The sequence below is a fragment of the Bombina bombina genome, chromosome 5 (assembly GCF_027579735.1).
Source record: "Bombina bombina isolate aBomBom1 chromosome 5, aBomBom1.pri, whole genome shotgun sequence".
Lineage (NCBI taxonomy): Eukaryota > Metazoa > Chordata > Amphibia > Anura > Bombinatoridae > Bombina > Bombina bombina.
In genome coordinates this window covers 159,539,233-159,562,441 of record NC_069503.1, presented here as the reverse complement: position 1 = coordinate 159,562,441, position 23,209 = coordinate 159,539,233, and the positions used below count along the sequence as shown (strand labels likewise).

The 23,209-nt window shown below is 40.9% G+C and overlaps 1 protein-coding gene across 1 annotated transcript in view; it reads left to right on the top strand.

The window, feature by feature from the left end:
- The window catches only part of CCDC13 (coiled-coil domain containing 13), a 123,095-nt gene that overhangs the window by 43,954 nt on the left and 55,932 nt on the right, over nucleotides 1-23,209 (top strand). The window contains exons 9-10 of the mRNA XM_053715662.1: nucleotides 20,670-20,876; nucleotides 21,756-21,880. Of these exons, the coding sequence (XP_053571637.1) occupies nucleotides 20,670-20,876; nucleotides 21,756-21,880 (332 nt within the window). The remainder of the gene's footprint in view (nucleotides 1-20,669; nucleotides 20,877-21,755; nucleotides 21,881-23,209) is intronic.

Sequence of the window (23,209 nt, the reverse complement as noted above, 5' to 3'; positions counted from 1 at the left end):
TGGATCAGATTTGTAAGGCGGCTGGCTACCTGTTCCTCCTTACATACTTTTTCAAAATTTTACAAGTTTGATGTGTTTGCTTTGGCTGAAGCAGCTTTTAGGAGAAAGGGACTTATGATCTAGTACAACTGAGAACTAGAAAATGATAATCTATACATGTAACATAGTTATAGTCTAGTATAAATAAAACTAGCTTTATGGCATTCCAAAGTATGACACACAATACCATCTGGAACCTCATTTTTCTTTGTTGAGTAAACCTGCCGTTGCAACAGAAGGTGGAAAATAATGGTTATTATTATATACCGGAATGCTTATGATATTAACTTAAATTTCAACAGTTAGGAGAGAATAGGGGATGCTATAGGTAAACATATCAATTTAGGGTCTAGATATAAGATGATACAGACTGTAATCTAATATAGACACTCATTAGGCAACTGGTCTTTCTGATTAAGGACAGCTTTGGCACTAATTGGTTAACATGTGAGATGCCATTTTGCGGGCGCTGAAGTAAACCTAGTATGTGATATGGGGATATCACTACATATATGAAAATATAATTTTCTTTAATAATTGAGAGCACAAACAAATACAAGCACTATCAAATGGCAAACACAAATTAGCAGTCTCCGGTATGGCTTGGAGCTCAACGTCAATATTTGGCATCTACACGGCTTAATAAAGACAATGGATATGTAATAGGAAAACCTTTACTCTATGGAAGATTCTAATGTTAGGTAACTAAAGCTGACTATACACCCCAATACCTCAGCCGCTAACTTCAGGGCGCTAGCCCAGCACAAGAGTAAGAGAGTAGAAATGTGCAGAGTCAGAAACAGGAATTTCTCTCTAAGCAGCACTGTAATACCACATAGCTTACCAGGATGTCAAACTAACACCAACCTAGCACATCACAGCCAGTTAAATTACTCTGCACAATCCAACCTCATTATACGTATATGCGGGGATCATCTAAATAATTACATTATTTCCCACTCGCTCAAACGATCTCTTGCCATCTCACAATAGTAGCGTGCATTCTAAACTATCTAGAGTCCAGTAAACTGAATAAAGTAATGACACTCTGAAGACCTAGAGGAAAATAGACATATGTAACAGGCACATAAATAATACTTGCATAACTTAACTAGAGATCTGCGGGTTCAGGAAGAACTATAGATAAACTGTTATGAGCTACCATCAGAGAACAAATGTCAATTTGCCGTTCAAATGTCCCGCTACGAGTGGAAAAACTGCAGCAAGCACCCTGTTACTGTAACCTTGTTCAATGGTCAGCAGATACCAGCCGTTGGTGGATAACTCCTAAGGACTTCTAAGATACCTTTTTTCAGTAAGTCTCCCGGTAATATACGGTGTCGGTACTCTTGATTTCCAGCTATCCATGCCTGCGAACAGCACTGCAGCACTAAGAATAACGGCTTCAAGTTCAATGGCGTGCGTAAGCGCCCATCGGTCTCCACTGAGTCAATCAGGCAAACAAGCAGGTAAGACTCTGTGATCCAGTAGCAAGGGGCCCTCACCCCTACCTACAAAACCTCAGGCAGGAACGCTAGATGAGCATGGGGATCGCCCTGTGTGGGCATAGACTTGTCGGGTATATGAGCCGGATGGACTATAGACCCTTCCTCTGAAGTAACCACATGCCACGAGATCAGGCTAACACACATCGTCTCCATACTTTCAGGAGAGAGCTCTCGCTGCTCCGAGGATATAGACTTCTCTACTGGCAAATGCCAGCGATTCAAACACTGAACATCATCAGGGTTAGCAAACTGCCGCAAATGTTCCATCTGTCCAATCAGTTCCACTCTGAAATCTGTAAAGATAGTATGCAGCTTCTGTAGGATATCTTCCATGTTGTATAGTAGGCTAAACCATGCAAAATAGCCCTAATAGTCCAGAGGTGAGGAACCAAGGATTGTAACAATAAGCGTATCTGTGTACGTTTAGACCCAGAGATCTGGGGGGGAATGTATACGGCAGCTGAGCCATGCTGTTCACTAACTCCAAGTCTATGAAGGCCTAGTTAAAGCTGTGCGTGGCTCACTTGGAGAACATAGGTCAGGGTGTCAGTTGTCCGCTCCTGGACTTTAGGTATAGTAGGTAAATAGTCTTAGCTTCCAAGTAGAACAATTGTAGGTAAATAACTCTTCTTGGTTGAAAGAAAAAAGCAAGGTTTATAGACTACATGCAGGAGCTTCCCTGAAACATGTTCTGTCGCTCCAAGCATAGACTCCGCCCCCCGTATTTGAAGGCTTTTTGCTAATTTATTTTCTTTGCTTTTCTTTTATAGTATTTTAACCCCTTAACTGCACAAATGTCCCCTGTATGTCACATGTCCTTAAGGTGTTTTTTTTCCCTGTGATAGCATGGGTCCTGGGTAAAAGCTGACTTTAAGGGGTTAAAAAGCACGAAAGGTAGGCAGACAAGCTTATTTTAGGGCTCGCTATTCAGTTGTAATATAAAGCAAGCAAGAGTTAATGTTTAAACAGTTGTTAATATGAATTGCTTCAAAAATAGAACGGCTTACATTTTTGCAGGCATAGGCGTACATAGAAATAGTGCTTTGGGAAGCAAACAATATCTTCTAATATAGTATTTTTTTTAATGGAAAATTGGGTTGATATATAATACATTGTGTTCATCAGCTTATTGGGGAACACTAATCAAACTACAATAGGTGTTATCGGATGGAAAAAAGTGAATTAAAGTAAAATATTTAGTAAAAAAGTAAAAAAGATCTGCTGCATGAGTGCGCACATATTTTAATAACAATATGTTTATCTTCATGGTTATTCAAAAAGAGGTGAACCAAATCATTATTACCAGTAATTTATGCATATGGGTGCATATTGTACACCAATAGCAAACTCCGTGCTTCATGTAAAAGCTTGTATGTTTGCATGTAAACCACATGAAACGTTAGACATTTTCATATATATCAAGTCTATGATTAAGGCTGTTGGCAGCCGAAACGCGTCAGACTATCTAGACAGTCTGTGTTAATTTATATTTTGTATCATGTGTGCCATTTGATTTTTTAATAGATTAAATAAAATTTCTATTTTTACAATAGCAGTTCACTGTTTGCGTATACGTTGTCATATATGCAGATTTCTCCAACATAGGTGTGTCCGGTCCACGGCGTCATCCTTACTTGTGGGATATTCTCTTCCCCAACAGGAAATGGCAAAGAGCCCAGCAAAGCTGGTCACATGATCCCTCCTAGGCTCCGCCTTCCCCAGTCATTCTCTTTGCCGTTGCACAGGCAACATCTCCACGGAGATGGCTCAGAGTTTTTTGGTGTTTAAATGTAGTTTTTATTCTTCAATCAAGAGTTTGTTATTTTAAAATAGTGCTGGTATGTACTATTTACTCTGAAACAGAAAAGAGATGAAGATTTCTGTTTGTAAGAGGAAAATGATTTTAGCAACCGTTACTAAAATCGATGGCTGTTTCCACACAGGACTGTTGAGAGGAATTAACTTCAGTTGGGGGAAACAGTGAGCAGACTTTGGCTGCTTGAGGTATGACACATTTCTAACAAGACTTGGTAATGCTGGAAGCTGTCATTTTCCCTATGGGATCCGGTAAGCCATTTTCTTAATTTTCAATATAAGAATAAAAGGGCTTCACAAGGGCTTTAAAGACTGGTAGACATTTTTCTGGGCCAAAACGATTACTATATAAGCATTTTTAATGGTTTATAACTTTGGAGAGTTATTTTAATCTTGGCAATTTTGTTAAAAAAACGGACAGGCACTGTATTGGACACCTTTTTCACTGGGGGCCTTTTCTAGTCATAGGCAGAGCCTCATTTTCGCGCCACTAATGCGCAGTTGTTTTTGAGAAGCAAGGCATGCAGATGCATGTGTGAGGAGCTCAGATCCACTGAAAAAGCTTATTGAAGGCGTCATTTGGTATCGTATTCCCCTCTGGGCTTGGTTGGGTCTCAGCAAAGCAGATACCAGGGACTGTATAGGGGTTAAATGTAAAAACGGCTCCGGTTCCGTTATTTTAAGAGTTAAAGCTTTCAAATTTGGTGTGCAATACTTTTAAGGCTTTATGACACTGTGGTGAATTTTGAACATTTCCTTCATACTTTTGCGTATATTCAGTTTAAAATTTAAAGAGACAGTAACGGTTTTATTTTAAAACGTTTTTTGTGCTTTGTTATCAAGTTTATGCCTATTAACATGTCTGAACTATCAGATAGACGATGTTCTGTATGTTCGAAAGCCAAGGTTCCTATCCATTTAAATATATGTGATGAATGTGACAAACAAAGTAGGGACAATGATGCCAATGATAATAATGTTGCCCAAAATGATTCCTTAAGTGAGGGGAGTAAGCATGGTACTGCATCATCCCCTTCTATGTCTACACCAGTCTTGCCCACTCAGGAGGCCCCTAGTGCATCTAGTGCGCCAATCCTCCTTACTATGCAACAATTAACGGCTGTAATGGATAATTCTATTAAAAACATTTTAGCCAAAATGCCCACTTATCAGCGAAAGCGCGACTGCTCTGTTTTAGATACTGAAGAGCATGAGGACGCAGATGATAATGGTTCTGAAATGCCCTTACACCAGTCTGAAGGGGCTAGGGAGGTTTTGTCTGAGGGAGAAATTTCAGATTCAGGAAAAATTTCTCAACAAGCTGAACCTGACGTTATTACATTTAAATTTAAATTGGAACATCTCCGCGCTCTGCTTAAGGAGGTGTTATCTACTCTGGATGATTGTGACAATTTGGTCATTCCAGAGAAATTATGTAAGATGGACAGGTTCCTAGAGGTCCCGGTGCCCCCCGAAGCTTTTCCTATACCCAAGCGGGTGGCGGACATTGTAAATAAAGAATGGAAAGGCCCGGCATACCTTTTGTCCCTCCCCCTATATTTAAGAAATTATTTCCTATGGTCGACCCCAGGAAGGACTTATGGCAGACAGTCCCCAAGGTCGAGGGGGCGGTTTCTACTCTAAACAAACGCACCACTATCCCTATAGAAGATAGTTGTGCTTTTAAAGATCCTATGGATAAAAAATTAGAGGGTTTGCTTAAAAAGATGTTTGTTCAGCAAGGTTACCTTCTACATCCAATTTCATGCATTGTTCCTGTCACTACAGCAGCGTGTTTCTGGTTCGAGGAACTAGAAAAGTCGCTCAATCAAGCATCCTCTTATGAGGAGGTTATGGACAGAGTTCAAGCACTTAAGTTGGCTAACTCTTTTACCTTAGACGCCACTTTGCAATTAGCTAGATTAGCGGCGAAAAATTCAGGTTTTGCTATTGTGGCGCGCAGAGCGCTTTGGCTGAAGTCTTGGTCAGCGGATGTGTCCTCCAAGAACAGATTGCTTAACATCCCTTTCAAGGGGAAAACGCTGTTTGGCCCTGACTTGAAAGAGATTATTTCAGACATCACTGGGGGAAAGGGCCACGCCCTTCCTCAGGATAGGTCTTTTAAGGCTAAAAATAAAACAAATTTTCGTCCCTTTCGCAGAAACGGACCAGCCTCAAATTCTACATCCTCTAAGCAAGAGGGTAATTCTTCTCAAACCAAGCCAGCCTGGAGACCGATGCAAGGCTGGAACAAAGGTAAGCAGGCCAAGAAGCCCGCTACCGCTACCAAGACAGCATGAGATGCTGGCCCCCGATCCGGGACCGGATCTGGTGGGGGGCAGACTCTCTCTCTTCGCTCAGGCTTGGGCAAGAGATGTTCAGGATCCTTGGGCGCTAGAAATAGTTTCTCAAGGTTATCTCCTGGAATTCAAGGAACTACCCCCAAGGGGAAGGTTCCACAGGTCTCAATTGTCTTCAGACCAAATAAAAAGACAGGCATTCTTACATTGTGTAGAAGACCTGTTGAAGATGGGAGTGATTCATCCTGTTCCATTAGGAGAACAAGGGATGGGGTTTTACTCCAATCTGTTCATAGTTCCCAAAAAAGAGGGAACATTCAGGCCAATTTTGGATCTCAAGATCCTAAACAAATTTCTCAAGGTCCCATCGTTCAAGATGGAAACCATTCGGACAATTCTTCCTACCATCCAGGAAGGTCAATTCATGACCACGGTGGATTTAAAGGAAGCGTATCTACATATTCCTATCCACAAGGAACATCATCGGTTCCTAAGATTCGCCTTTCTGGACAAGCATTACCAGTTTGTGGCACTTCCATTCGGACTAGCCACTGCTCCAAGAATTTTCACAAAGGTACTAGGGTCCCTTCTAGCGGTGCTAAGGCCAAGGGGCATTGCAGTAGTACCCTACTTGGACGACATACTGATTCAAGCGTCGTCTCTACCTCAAGCAAAGGCTCATACGGACATTGTCCTAGCCTTTCTCAGATCTCACGGGTGGAAAGTGAACGTAGAAAAAAGTTCTCTATTCCCGTCAACAAGAGTTCCCTTCTTGGGAACAATAATAGACTCCTTGGAAATGAAGATTTTTCTGACAGAAGCCAGAAAATCAAAACTTCTAAGCTCTTGTCAAGTACTTCATTCTGTTCTTCTTCCTTCCATAGCGCAGTGCATGGAAGTAATAGGTTTGATGGTTGCGGCAATGGACATAGTTCCTTTTGCGCGAATTCATCTAAGACCATTACAACTGTGCATGCTCAGACAGTGGAATGGGGATTATACAGATTTGTCCCCGACGATCCAAGTAGATCAGAGGACCAGAGATTCACTCCGTTGGTGGCTGACCCTGGACAACCTGTCCCAAGGGTTGAGCTTCAGAAGACCAGAGTGGGTCATTGTAACAACCGACGCCAGCCTGGTGGGCTGGGGCGCGGTCTGGAAACACCTGAAAGCTCAGGGTCTATGGTCTCGGGAAGAATCTCTTCTCCCGATAAACATTCTGGAACTGAGAGCGATATTCAATGCTCTCAAGGCATGGCCTCAACTAGCAAAGGCCAAATTCATAAGGTTTCAATCAGACAACATGACGACTGTTGCATATATCAACCATCAGGGGGGAACAAGGAGTTCCCTGGCGATGGAAGAAGTGACCAAAGTAATTCAATGGGCGGAGCTTCACTCCTGCCACTTGTCTGCAATCCACATCCCAGGAGTGGAAAATTGGGAAGCGGATTTTCTGAGTCGTCAGACATTTCATCCGGGGGAGTGGGAACTCCATCCGGAAATCTTTGTCCAAATAACTCAATTATGGGGCTTTCCAGACATGGATCTGATGGCGTCTCGTCAGAACTTCAAGGTTCCTTGCTACGGGTCCAGATCCAGGGATCCCAAGGCGACTCTATTAGATGCACTAGTAGCGCCCTGGACCTTCAACCTAGCTTATGTGTTCCCACCGTTTCCTCTCATTCCCAGGCTGGTAGCCAGGATCAATCAGGAGAGGGCTTCGGTGATCTTGATAGCTCCTGCATGGCCACGCAGAACTTGGTATGCAGACCTGGTGAATATGTCATCGGCTCCACCATGGAAGCTACCGTTGAGACGGGACCTTCTTGTTCAAGGTCCGTTCGAACATCCGAATCTGGCATCACTCCAACTGACTGCTTGGAGATTGAACGCTTGATTTTATCAAAGCGTGGGTTCTCAGATTCTTTCATTGATACTCTTATTCAGGCTAGAAAGCCTGTAACTAGAAAAATTTACCATAAAATATGGAAAAAATATATCTGTTGGTGCGAATCAAAAGGATTCCCATGGAACAGGGTAAAAATTCCTAAGATTCTATCCTTTCTACAAGAGGGTTTGGAGAAAGGATTATCTGCAAGTTCTTTGAAGGGACAGATTTCTGCTTTATCTGTTTTACTTCACAAGAAGCTGGCGGCTGTGCCAGATGTTCAGGCTTTTGTTCAGGCTCTGGTTAGAATCAAGCCTGTCTACAAACCTTTGACTCCTCCTTGGAGTCTCAATTTAGTTCTTTCAGTTCTTCAAGGGGTTCCGTTTGAACCCTTACATTCCGTAGATATCAAGTTATTATCTTGGAAAGTTTTGTTTTTGGTTGCAATTTCTTCTGCTAGAAGAGTTTCAGAGTTATCTGCTCTGCAGTGTTCTCCTCCTTATCTGGTGTTCCATGCAGATAAGGTGGTTTTGCGTACTAAACCTGGTTTTCTTCCGAAAGTTGTTTCTAACAAAAATATTAACCAGGAGATAGTTGTGCCTTCTTTGTGTCCGAATTCTGTTTCAAAGAAGGAACGTTTGTTGCACAATTTGGATGTAGTTCGTGCTCTAAAGTTCTATTTAGAGGCTACAAAGGATTTCAGACAAACATCTTCCTTGTTTGTTGTTTATTCTGGTAAAAGGAGAGGTCAAAAAGCAACTTCTACCTCTCTCTCTTTTTGGCTTAAAAGCATCATCAGATTGGCTTATGAGACTGCCGGACGGCAGCCTCCTGAAAGAATCACAGCTCATTCCACTAGGGCTGTGGCTTCCACATGGGCCTTCAAGAACGAGGCTTCTGTTGATCAGATATGTAAGGCAGCGACTTGGTCTTCACTGCACACTTTTACCAAATTTTACAAATTTGATACTTTTGCTTCTTCTGAGGCTATTTTTGGGAGAAAGGTTTTGCAAGCCGTGGTGCCTTCCATCTAGGTGACCTGATTTGCTCCCTCCCATCATCCGTGTCCTAAAGCTTTGGTATTGGTTCCCACAAGTAAGGATGACGCCGTGGACCGGACACACCTATGTTGGAGAAAACAGAATTTATGTTTACCTGATAAATTACTTTCTCCAACGGTGTGTCCGGTCCACGGCCCGCCCTGGTTTTTTAATCAGGTCTGATGATTTATTTTCTCTAACTACAGTCACCACGGTATCATATGATTTCTCCTATGCAAATATTCCTCCTTTACGTCGGTCGAATGACTGGGGAAGGCGGAGCCTAGGAGGGATCATGTGACCAGCTTTGCTGGGCTCTTTGCCATTTCCTGTTGGGGAAGAGAATATCCCACAAGTAAGGATGACGCAGTGGACCGGACACACCGTTGGAGAAAGTAATTTATCAGGTAAACATAAATTCTGTTTTTTTTTTCTTATGAAAACAATTTTTTATGTGGAGAAAATGTTAAATGGCTTCTGTTTAAGCAATAGTTATGTTATTGTTGTTGGGGGTTTAAGATAAAGGATCAATACCATAAAACGCATCTATGCCGCTGGCTTAGCACTGATTCCCTTTTTGCTTACAACAGAGTTCTTTAGCAAGCATATGAATAGATGCGCAGATCTATGTAGCCAAGACAAGTCTGCATACATTTTAAATAGCAATTCCAGAAGAAATACCTGCCTGAGGTGTGAAGAATTGCAAGCCATATTTGTTTTCTGCAGCAATCAATGAATATTGGGAAACGTTTTAATGCGTGGCAACATACACATTATTTCTGTTGTATTGTGTGTGTGTGTGTGTATATATATATATATATATATATATATATATATATATATATATATAGCTCCAAAGGTAAAGTCCTAAGCTACTCACTGATCCCACAAATCACCCATCCACACTCACTACCCCATCCCCTCTGTAATATATTTAGCCATCGTTAAACATTTTATGGTGTAGTCATTTTTATTTTTTATTTGATTTTAAACCATAACAAATGAATTCCTTTTGATACAGTTATTAAACTGCCCATTTGGCACAGTGCATAAACAGCATTTCTCTTACATGGTGGGATATTCTCAATCCCTACAGGAAGTGGCAAAGAGAGCACACAGCAGAGCTGCCCATATAGCTCCCCTCAGGCTCCGCCCCCCCAGTCATTCTCTTTGCCGCTCTAACAAGTAGCATCTCCACGGGAGGGTAAAGAGTATGTGGTGTTAGATTTGTAGTTTTTATTTCTTCAATCAAGAGTTTGTTATTTTAAAATAGTGCCAGTTTGTACTATTTACTCTGAGGCAGAAAGTGATGAAGATTTCTGCTGAGAGGAAAAAGATTTTAGCATGTTGTAACTAAAATCCATTGCTGTTCCCACACAGGACTGTTGAGTACCGGAGAACTTCAGTTGGGGGGAACAGTTTGCAGGCTTAACTGCTTAAGGTATGCTCAGTCACTTTTTTTCTAACAAGACTTGGTAATGCTAGAAGACTGACAGAAATCCCCATGTGGGAAGCTAAGCCATATTCTCAGACTCAGTATAGAAGGATGGCTTAGTTAAAAGGGCTTAAATCCGGTGGTGGACACTGTTATGGGGAAAATCGATTATTTTTTAATATAATCTGATGTTTGCACAAGTGTTTATCATGTTTGGAACACTTTATAGGGGTTTTTTACGCCTGGCATAATTTTAGACACCTAAATTGACTCAGGAAGGCCCCACAACTCCGGAGTGAAGAGGGAGGGGGCCTAATTTTCGCGCCTCAGTTGCGCAGTTGTTTTGCAAGTCAGCTTCATGCAGCTTCACATGTAGAGTCCAGAGATTGCAGAAGGACTTCAGGGAGGCTTGTTTTCGTTCCAAAACTAATCCCCAAGGAAGTTAGGGCCACAGCTGAGACTGTGGCATCGTGCTGTAGTGTGTTAAACCAGTGGCAGCTTCAATTTGCTCCGGTTTGGGCAATAAGGGGTTAATTGGCTTGAAACTTGGTGTGCAATCTTTTCAAAGCATTAGGATCATATGGTGTAAATTTCATAAAGATTGGATGTTTTTTTGAGATTTGGTAAAAAAGTGGGTGCTTTTTATTATTTAAAGGCACAGTAACGTTTTTTCAAAAATTGAATTTTTTTGTATTTAAGTGCTATCTAAGCCTGTCTAACATGTCTGAGCCTACAGATAGACCTTGTTCTATGTGTTTGAAAGCCATGGCGGTACCCCCATTGCATTTGTGTTTAAAGTGTGCTAAGGTATCTAAACATTTTAATGACCATGCAGTGACACTTAAAAATGTAGCCCAAGATGATTCTTTAACGGAAGGTAATGAGGATAGTCCTCCTTCCTCTCCCCATGTGTCTACACCAGTTAAACCCGCGCAAGCGTTGCCTAGTACCTCTAGCTCATTGTGCCCTATTACATTACAACAATTAGCAGCAGTCATGGATAATTCCCTTGCGGCATTTCTATCCAAACTGCCAGTTTTGCCAAAAAAGCGTGATAGCTCAGTTTTAAGAATGGAGGATGAGCAATCAGAAGCTTTGGATGATTTATCTGTAGTACCCTCACAACACTCTGAAGTGGCAGTGAGGGATGGTCTGTCCGAGGGAGAAATTTCTGACACAGGAAAAATTTCTCAGCGGGCAGAGTTAGATTCATTAGCGTTTAAATTTAAGCTGGAACACCTCCGCGTCCTGCTTAAGGAGGTTTTAGCGACGCTAGATGATTGTGACCCCATGGTGGTCCCAGAAAAATTGTGTAAAATGGACAGATTTTTAGAGGTCCCTGTATACACTGATGCGTTTCCGATCCCAAAGAGGGTGGCGGATATTGTGACTAAGGAGTGGGAGAGACCAGGTGTACCTTTTGTCCCCCCCCTATCTTTAAGAAAATGTTCCCCATAAATGACCCCAGGCGGGACGCGTGGCAGACGGTCCCTAAGGTGGAGGGAGCAGTTTCAACACTTGCTAAGCGTACAAGTATACCAATAGAAGACAGTTGTGCTTTTAAAGACCCTATGGATAAAAAATTGGAAGGTTTGCTGAAGAAAATGTTTGTTCAGCAAGGTTTCCTTCTCCAGCCAATTGCCTGCATTATTCCTGTAACTACTGCAGCGGCCTTTTGGTTTGAGGCGCTGGAGGAGTCGCTCCAGAGGGAGACTTCATATGACGAAGTCATGGATAGAATTCACGCTTTAAAGCTGGCTAATTCTTTTATCACTGATGCCGCTTTCCAATTAGCGAAGTTAGCGGCGAAAAATTCAGGTTTTGTCATTATGGCGCGAAGAGCGCTTTGGCTCAAATCATGGTCGGCTGACGTGTCGTCCAAAACAAAATTACTAAACATTCCTTTCAAGGGAAAGACCCTTTTTGGTCCCGAGTTGAAAGAAATTATCGCTGATATCACTGGGGGGAAGGGTCATGCCCTCCCGCAGGATAGACCGTTTAAGGCCAAAAACAAGGCTAATTTTTGCTCCTTTCGCAACTTCAGGAGCGGACCTGCTTCAACCTCTGCTGCCGCTAAGCAAGAGGGTAACGCTTCCCAGCCTAAAGCAACCTGGAAACCCTTGCAGGGCTGGAATAAGGGTAAACAGGCCAAGAAGCCTGCACCTGCTGCCAAGACAGCATGAAGGGGTAGCCCCCGATCCGGGACCGGATCTAGTAGGGGGCAGACTTTCTCTCTTTGCTCAGGCTTGGGCAAGAGACGTTCCAGATCCCTGGGCATTAGAAATTGTTGCTCAGGGGTATCTTCTAGAATTCAAGGACTCTCCCCCAAGGGGAAGGTTCCACATTTCTCGTTTGTCTTCAGACCAGACAAAGAAACAGGCGTTCTTACGCTGTGTCGAAGATCTTCTAAAGATGGGAGTGATACACCCAGTTCCAATTGCAGAACAAGGACTGGGATTTTACTCAAACCTGTTTGTAGTTCCCAAAAAGGAAGGAACTTTCAGGCCAATCCTGGATCTAAAAATTCTAAACAAATTCCTCAGAGTTCGATCTTTCAAAATGGAAACCATTCGGACAATCTTGCCGATGATCCAGGAAGGTCAATATATGACTACCGTGGATCTAAAGGATGCGTACCTACATATTCCTATCCACAAAGATCATCATCAGTTCCTAAGGTTCGCCTTTCTGGACACGCATTACCAGTTCGTGGCCCTTCCTTTTGGGTTGACCACCGCTCCCAGAATTTTCACAAAGGTGCTAGGGTCCCTTCTAGCGGTACTAAGACCGCGGGGCATTGCAGTAGCACCTTACCTAGACGACATCTTAATACAGGCGTCGTCTTTTCACAGAGCCAAGGCTCATACGGACATTGTTCTGGCCTTTCTAAGGTCTCACGGGTGGAAGGTGAACGTAGAAAAAAGTTCTCTGTCCCCGCTCACAAGGGTTCCCTTCCTGGGAACACTAATAGACTCGGTAGAAATGAAAATCTTTCTGACAGAGGTCAGGAAGTCAAAGCTTTTGAATTCTTGCCGAGTTCTTCATTCCATTCCTCGGCCTTCTGTGGCTCAGTGCATGGAGGTAATTGGTTTGATGGTTGCGGCAATGGACGTAGTCCCTTTTGCCCGAATTCATCTAAGACCACTGCAACTGTGCATGCTCAAACAGTGGAATGGGGATTATGCAGATTTGTCTCCTCAAATACAAATGGACCAGAAAACCAGAGACTCTCTTCTCTGGTGGTTGTCTCAGGATCACCTGTCCCAGGGAATGAGTTTCCGCAGACCGGAGTGGATCATTGCCACGACCGATGCCAGTCTGTTAGGCTCGGGTGCGGTCTGGGACTCCCTGAAAGCTCAGGGTCTATGGTCTCGGGAAGAATCTCTTCTCCCGATAAACATTTTGGAACTGAGAGCGATATTCAATAAGCTCCAGGCGTGGCCTCAACTAGCGGAGGCCAAATTCATCAGATTCCAGTCGGACAACATCACGACTGTAGCGTACATCAATCATCAGGGGGGAACAAAGAGTTCCCTAGCGATGAAGGAAGTAACCAAGATCATCAATTGGGCGGAGGATCACTCCTGCCATCTATCTGCAATTCACATCCCAGGAGTAGACAACTGGGAGGCGGATTTTCTGAATCGTCAGACTTTCCATCCGGGGGAGTGGGAACTCCACCCGGAGGTTTTTGCTCAGCTGACCCAGCTATGGGGCATTCCAGAATTGGATCTGATGGCGTCCCGTCAGAACACCAAACTTCCCCTTTACGGATCCAGATCCAGGGATCCCAAGGCGGCATTGATAGATGCTTTAGTAGCGCCTTGGTCATTCAGTCTAGCTTATGTCTTTCCACCGTTTCCTCTTCTCCCTCGGCTAGTAGCCAGAATCAAACAGGAGAAGGCTTCGGTAATTCTGATAGCGCCTGCGTGGCCACGCAGGACTTGGTATGCAGACCTAGTGGACATGTCATCGGTTCCACCATGGAGACTGCCATCGAGGCAGGATCTTCTAATTCAAGGTCCATTCAAGCATCCAAATCTAGTTTCTCTGCAACTGACTGCTTGGAGATTGAACGCTTAATTCTAGCTAAGCGTGGGTTCTCTGAATCAGTGATAGATACTCTGATCCAGGCCAGAAAGCCTGTCACCAGGAAAATTTACCATAAGATATGGCGGAAATATCTTTGTTGGTATGAATCCAAGGGTTACTCGTAGAGTAAGGTTAGGATTCCAAGGATATTGTCTTTTCTCCAAGAAGGATTGGAGAAAGGTTTGTCAGCTAGTTCCTTAAAGGGACAGATATCTGCTCTGTCTATCCTGTTACACAAGCGTCTGGCAGCTGTACCAGACGTTCAGGCGTTTGCGCAGGCCTTAGTTAGAATCAAGCCTGTTTACAAACCAGTGGCTCCTCCATGGAGTCTAAACTTAGTTCTTTCAGTTCTTCAAGGAGTTCCGTTTGAACCTTTACATTCCATAGATATTAAGTTATTATCTTGGAAAGTTTTGTTTTTGGTAGCTATTTCTTCTGCTAGAAGAGTTTCTGAATTGTCTGCTTTGCAGTGTAATTCACCCTATCTGGTGTTCCATGCAGATAAGGTTGTTTTGCGTACCAAACCTGGTTTCCTTCCAAAAGTGGTTTCTAATAAGAATATTAACCAGGAAATTATTGTTCCTTCTCTGTGTCCTAATCCAGTTTCTAAGAAGGAACGACTGTTACACAATCTTGATGTGGTTCGGGCCTTAAAATTCTATTTAAAGGCAACTAAAGATTTCAGACAAACATCATCTTTGTTTGTTGTCTATTCTGGTAAGAGGAGAGGTCAGAAGGCGACTGCTACCTCTCTTTCCTTCTGGCTGAAAAGCATCATCCGATTGGCTTATGAGACTGCTGGACAGCAGCCTCCTGAAAGAATTACAGCTCATTCCACTAGGGCTGTGGCTTCCACATGGGCTTTCAAGAATGAGGCTTCTGTTGAACAGATTTGTAAGGCAGCGACTTGGTCTTCACTGCATACATTTGCCAAATTTTACAAATTCAATACTTTTGCTTCTTCGGAGGCTATTTTTGGGAGATAGGTTTTGCAAGCAGTGGTGCCTTCCGTTTAGGTTACCTGACTTGTTCCCTCCCTTAATCCGTGTCCTAAAGCTTTGGTATTGGTATCCCACAAGTAAGGATGAATCCGTGGACTGGATACACCGTAAGAGAAAGTAATTTATCAGGTAAGCATAAATTCTGTTGTTTTTTTTCTCCCTCTCACATAATGTAACGTTGTGTAAACCAGGACAGGTTCAAATCTAAGGCAGCAGGGACATGAAACAAATATGTTTAGTGACCAATTAGCTTTTTGTAATGTTGCATGGGTAGTAACCAGATTCCTAACAATGGGTGGCCTTTATATTGATAAATCGGACAAACATTTGAAATAGCTGATTTTACCTGTAGAAACTGCCACCTATATTGATTTTGTCAATACTAAAGTATTTGTTATATGAAAGCTTAGTAAACAAAAGGTAGCAGTAGTGGGGTAGTAGAAAAAAAAGTGTCCCTGCAGTTACTTGGAATACAAAAAACTTATCAACTGCTTGCCTGAATACATTAACTCTTTAAGGGAGATATCTGCTAAAAAAAATAACTGTTCTGTGGGTTCAGAGTAGTTCTTATTTCCTCACAATATTCCTTTAAATGAATGTTTTAAGCTCATTCCCCTACTTTGCAACCTGACTAGGCTATCTACTCGCCACGTTCAACTTCTACTCTATGGTAGTAGGCCAATGGCTAGTAGGTAATATATTTTAATATGTTTTTTAAAGGGACAGTCAACACCAGAATTTTGGATGTTTTAAAAGATAGATAATGCCTTAATTACTAATTCCCAAGTTTTGCATAACCAACACAGTTATAATTATACACATTTTACCTCTGTAATTACCTTGTATCTAAGCCTCAGCAGACTGCCCCCTTATTTCAGTTCTTTTGACAGACTTGCATTTTAGCCAATCAGAGCTGTCTCCATGGTAAATTCACGTGCATGAAACACGTGAACTAATGCCCTCTAGTGGTGAAAAACTATCAAAATGCATTTAGATTAGAGGCGGCCTTCAAGGTCTAAGAAATTAGCATATGAACCTCCTAGGTTTAGCTTTCAACTAAGAATACCAAGAGAACAAAGCAAAATTGGTGATAAAAGTAAATTGGAAAGCTGTTTAAAATAACATGCCCTATTTGAAACATGAAAGTTTTTTTTGGACTTGACTGTCCCTTTAAGTGTTTTGTGCAAAAATTTTTACCCCTTACAGTTTACTTCAGGTTTGAAGTCGTGATAAATATTCTAGCACAGTTTCTGTTTTCACTCGAGCACAAACAATAACTTTAAATGTGTAATATGAGCGCAAATTAGCGTGTTCGCAATATTCCTTGAAAGTATAGGTTGTGCTTGAGCGCAGATCTTCCACGCTAACCTTGATAAAACATACAATTTTAAACAACTTTCCAATTTAATTCTATTATCAAATTTTCTTCATTCTCTTGTTATCCATTGCTGAAGGGACAGCATTGCACTACTGACAGGAAGCTGAACATATCTATTTAGCCAATCACAAGAGACAAATGTGTGCAGGCACCAATCAGCAGCTAGCTCCCACTAGTGTATGATATGTGTGTATTCATTTTTTAACAAGGGATACTAACGGCTAGATTTGGAGTTTGGCGGCCAAGGGGGTGCGTTAGCTACGCTGGCTTTTTTCTGGCCGCACCATAAAAATAACTCTGGTATTGAGAGTCCAAAAAAATGCTGCGTTAGGCTCCAAAAAAGGAGCGTAGAGCATTTTTACCGCAAATGCAACTCTCGATACCAGAGTTGCTTACGGACGCGGCCAGCCTCAAAAACGTGCTCGTGCACGATTCCCCCATAGGAAACAATGGGGCAGTTTGAGCTGAAAAAAAACCTAACACCTGAAAAAAAGCCGCGTTCAGCTCCTAACGCAGCCCCATTGTTTCCTATGGGGAAACACTTCCTACGTCTGCACCTAACACTCTAACATGTACCCCGAGTCTAAACACCCCTAACCTTACACTTATTAACCCCTAATCTGCCGCCCCCGCTATCGCTGACCCCTGCATTATATTATTAACCCCTAATCTGCCGCTCCGTAAACCGCCGCTACTTACATTATCCCTATGTACCCCTAATCTGCTGCCCCTAACACCGCCGACCCCTATATTATATTTATTAACCCCTAATCTGCCCCCCTCAACGTCGCCTCCACCTGCCTACACTTATTAACCCCTAATCTGCCGAGCGGACCTGAGCGCTACTATAATAAAGTTATTAACCCCTAATCCGCCTCACTAACCCTATCATAAATAGTATTAACCCCTAATCTGCCCTCCCTAACATCGCCGACACCTAACTTCAATTATTAACCCCTAATCTGCCGACCGGAGCTCACCGCTACTATAATAAATGGATTAACCCCTAAAGCTAAGTCTAACCCTAACACTAACACCCCCCTAAGTTAAATATAATTTAAATCTAATGAAATTAATTAACTCTTATTAAATAAATTATTCCTATTTAAAGCTAAATACTTACCTGTAAAATAAATCCTAATATAGCTACAATATAAATTATAATTACATTGTAGCTATTTTAGGATTAATATTTATTTTACAGGCAACTTTGTAATTATTTTAACCAGGTACAATAGCTATTAAATAGTTAAGAACTATTTAATAGTTACCTAGTTAAAATAATAACAAAATTACCTGTAAAATAAATCCTAACCTGAGTTACAATTAAACCTAACACTATACTATCATTAAATTAATTAAATAAAATACCTACAATTACCTACAATAAAACCTAACACTACACTATCAATAAATAAATTAAATACAATTCCTACAAATAACTACAATGAAATAAACTAACTAAAGTACAAAAAATAAAAAAGAACTAAGTTACAAAAAATAATTTTTTTTTTACAAACATCAGAAAAATATTACAACAATTTTAAACTAATTACACCTACTCTAAGCCCCCTAATAAAATAACAAAGACCCCCAAAATAAAAAAATGCCCTACCCTATTCTAAATTAATAAAGTTAAAAGCTCTTTTACCTTACCAGCCCTGAACAGGGCCCTTTGCGGGGCATGCCCCAAGAAATTCAGCTCTTTTGCCTGTAAAAAAAAACATACAATACCCCCCCCCCCAACATTACAACCCACCACCCACATACCCCTAATCTAACCCAAACCCCCCTTAAATAAACCTAACACTAAGCCCCTGAAGATCTTCCTACCTTGTCTTCGCCTCACCAGGTATCACCGATCCGTCCTGGCTCCAAAATCTTCATCCAACCCAAGCGGGGGCTGGCGATCCATCATCCGGTGCTGAAGAGGTCCAGAAGAGGCTCCAAAGTCTTCATCCTATCCGGGAAGAAGAGTAGATCCGGACCGGCAACCATCTTCTTCCAAGCGGCATCTTCTATCTTCATCCGATGACGACCGGCTCCATCCTGAAGACCTCCAGCGCGGATCCGTCCTCTTCTTCCAACGACTTCCCGACGAATGACGGTTCCTTTAAGGGACGTCATCCAAGATGGCGTCCCTCAAATTCCGATTGGCTGATAGGATTCTATCAGCCAATCGGAATTAAGGTAGGAAAATTCTGATTGGCTGATGGAATCAGCCAATCAGAATCAAGTTCAATCCGATTGGCTGATCCAATCAGCCAATCAGATTGAGCTCGCATTCTATTGGCTGTTCCGATCAGCCAATAGAATGCGAGCTCAATCTGATTGGCTGATTGGATCAGCCAATCGGATTGAACTTGATTCTTAATTAATACCTTAATTAGCTATTGTACCTGGTTAAAATAATTACAAAGTTGCCTGTAAAATAAATATTAATCCTAAAATAGCTACAATGTAATTATAATTTATATTGTAGCTATATTAGGATTTATTTTACAGGTAAGTATTTAGCTTTAAATAGGAATAATTTATTTAATAAGAGTTAATTAATTTCGTTAGATTTAAATTATATTTAACTTAGGGGGGTGTTAGTGTTAGGGTTAGACTTAGCTTTAGGGGTTAATCCATTTATTATAGTAGCGGTGAGCTCCGGTCGGCAGATTAGGGGTTAATAATTGAAGTTAGGTGTCGGCGATGTTAGGGAGGGCAGATTAGGGGTTAATACTATTTATGATAGGGTTAGTGAGGCGGATTAGGGGTTAATAACTTTATTATAGTAGCGCTCAGGTCCGCTCGGCAGATTAGGGGTTAATAAGTGTAGGCAGGTGGAGGCGACGTTGAGGGGGGCAGATTAGGGGTTAATAAATATAATATAGGGGTCGGTGGTGTTAGGGGCAGCAGATTAGGGGTGCATAGGGATAACGTAGGTGGCGGCGCTTTGCGGTCGGCAGATTAGGGGTTAATAAGTGTAGGTAGCTGGCGGCGACGTTGTGGGGGGCAGATTAGGGGTTAATAAATATAATATAGGGGTCGGCGGTGTTAGGGGCAGCAGATTAGGGGTACATAAGGATAACGTAGTTGGCGGTCGGCAGATTAGGGGTTAAAAAAATTTAATCGAGTGGCGGCGATGTGGGGGGACCTCGGTTTAGGGGTACATAGGTAGTTTATGTGTGTTAGTGTACTTTAGAGTACAGTAGTTAAGAGCTTTATAAACCGGCGTTAGCCCAGAAAGCTCTTAACTCCTGCTTTTTTTCTGCGGCTGGAGTTTTGTCGTTAGATGTCTAACGCTCACTTCAGAAACGACTCTAAATACCGGATCCCATTGAAAAGATAGGATACGCAATTGACGTAAGGGGATCTGCGGTATGGAAAAGTCGCGGCTGAAAAGTGAGCGTTAGACCCTATTTTCAGTGACTCCAAATACCGGCGGTAGCCTAAAACCAGCGTTAGGAGCCTCTAACGCTGGTTTTCACGGCTAACGCCAAACTCTAAATCTAGCCGTAAGAGAACAAAGCACATTTGAAAATAGAAGTGAATTTAAAAGTGTCTTAAAAGGATATGCTCTATCTGAATCATGCAAGTTTAATTTTGACTTTCCTATCCCTTTAAATGTTTCTCACCGTCTCTTTATGTTTGATGATATTAAAAGAAAACAGGGATATAGACAGCAATGTTCATGTGGTTTAGATTATTTGGGTGTAGTTTAATTCCCAGTTCCATGGAATTGATTCCCCGACTATCAGATTATTAACTGCATGTATTTGGAGACTGGCCTCATTTTTCTTGTGAATATACTTATTCCCTTTCTGATTTTGTGGATTTTGTGAATCACTTCTGTGCTTAACCCATTACAAGATAGATATTAATCAATACAAATTATATATATATGTATATATGTATGTATATATATATATATATATATATATATATATATATATATGTAAGCACGCTAGAGATCCTAAGTCAATTCAACCTTACGTCTCCACCAGAAAACCATCATTTTGTCTTTTATAAGCATATTCCCCAGTGCCACAAAACACATTGAATTATTTTGATTGCTATTGTGGGAACTAAAATAAATCAATCTAACAATTGTATTATTTTCCGTAACTGTTCTAAACTGATTGTAAATGCAATCTATAATATTTATATATGTACTCGCAGAGCCAACAAAAAAACCTGCAGGAGATCTTGAGCCACTTTAGTCTACAAGACCAAAAGAATAAAGAATCTCAGCAGCATTTGAATCTCCATTTAAACAGTGAAACGCAGAAACAGAACTCTCTGGTTGGCCAGCTGAAACAAATGGTGACTGAGAAAGAGGCTAAAGTGAAAGAACTGGAGGACGAGATTAACCAACTGACACTTAAGGTGACCTACTGAATTAAAGGCCTTAACAAACTTTATTTTTGTTTTCTTGAAGGCTGCACTAAGAAAATGATCTAATATGTTAGAACATTTATTTAGCTAAGTAAAGTTAGTTTGTACATTGATTTAAGGCTCACATTTTGTAGGTGTTTTCTTTTAAAGGGACACTGTCATACAAGAAAGAGGGGTTGCTGTTTCGGTAAAACAAAGACATTTTAAGTGATTTTTTTATGCCATTTATGGGTACAATTAGCTTTCTGAATATAGACTTCATTCTCAAAACTTTTATTTTTAAATATTATTTTACCACTTTGTTATTTTTCTCTTTCAATATTTGTGAAATGTATGTTATTACCCGTGTACTCCACAGCTTGGGTATTAGTTCCCATGAGTAATGGATTGTGGACTCTTACCGCATGTATAAAAATAAACATAATTTTTTGCTTACCTGAAAAATTAATTTCTTTCATAGTGGTGAGAGTCCACAAGACCCTACCCTTTGTTTTTTGGAGTTAGATTTTTTCAGCACATTTTTTTTTTCCCTGCTCCTCTTTTTGGCTCTTGTTCCTTTTTGTTACCTCACTTGCTTGGCTATACGTTAGACTGAGGTATGTGTGAGGCGGGAGGGGTTTTATAGAGCTCTTGGGGTTTGGGACTCTTTTCCTCCTCCTAGTGTAGAGAAGAGTCTCTTGTTTTTCTTTAAAATGACATAAATGCAATGATAACTGTCTTCTTGGATTTGTCAAACCCTCTTTGATGTTACTAGAAAACTTGGTTATCTCCGCTTCACTTAATGGATTTGTGCTTCATTCAATAAACTGGACAAAATAGTTTAAGAATGTACATTTTTATGATTTTATAAAATATATTATTCTTTTGTAGACTTATGTAAAAAAACATCCAAATGAAGCACCAGAAGAAAAAGATGCTTTAAAACGAGAAGAACTGGGTCCACTCAGATCACCATCACGTAGTGGGGAATATCTTGGTAGGCTTGGGTCAGGCAGGTGAGTACGTGTAGTTATAGGGATTGCAATCTTATTATTTTTACCATTGTAGAATAGCAATAAGATATTTATTGAAACTGTGCCCCCCGATTCCAATCTATCAGAGTTTCCATGAAGCTCCTTCCATGGCTTCTTGTGCAGTTTTAGAGCAGTTACCTGGGGCTTTTAACCTTATTTAAGGGACATTAAACACTAAATTCCTTTTTTAACATGGTATTGAGGTTCTAGTTATAGTTGCCACCATGTTGAAATCTGCCTTTCAATGCATTCCAGTTTTTAAAAAAAAAAAAATTCAGTGTAAGTCTCTCTAAAAGGTCTCAATCATTTTTCACTTTATTAGCAGTAGGTACTTTAGTGGATAGGGTGTTTACATGAAGAGTTTTTACAGTAGGGACACTAAACCCAAAATATTTCTTTCATGATTTAGATAGAGAATACAAGTTTAAACAACATTCCAATTGACTTCTATTATCTAATTTGTTTCATTCTTTAGCTATTCTATGTTGAAGAAATAGCAATGTACATGGGTGAGCCAATCACACGAGGCATCTATGTGTAGCTACCAATCAGCAGCTACAGAGCCTATCTAGATATGCTTTTCAGCAAAGGATATCAAGAGAATGAAACACATTAGTTAATAAAAGTAAATTAGAAAGTTGTTTAAAATTGTATGCTCTTTCTAACTCATGAAAGAAAAAATTTGGGGTTCATGTCCCTTTAAGGGTCACATAAACAAGAGAATACTTGTATGAATCATGGAGCTATGTATTTAGAGCAAATTTCACAAGATAAAATAGACTGAACCAGCAGTCCTGTCTCACAATATAATGACGTAAGTGAGATTGCTTCCAGCACCACATTAATTTGTCCGTACATTGAACTGTGGGCCACAAATAATTGAATAATAAAATGTAATCCCTAAATGATTAATAAATGAATAAGAGCTCTTATATGATAGCAATGCATCTCTAGATTCATTATAAAAAGCACAGCTTCTAAAAAGACATATGCTCCTTCTTGTACCTTACTTTATCCCATATCTTGGTTTATGGCAAGCAGCATGCATGCACACACCTACCTTAGAAACTTGTGGCATGTACATAAGCTAGGGTTTGGCAAGCTTGACAGTTACAGGGATTTTAAACAATGCTCTGATAATAAAAACATGTTAACGGGATATTAAACAGTGCTCCTTTGGTAAAAACAAATATGTTAAATCAAAATAAATATTTAAAAAACAAATTGTGTAAAAAAATATATAGCACAAACAAGAAAAATTATCCAAGCGTATGGGAGACCGAAAGAACAAAGCAACAATACCAACATAGC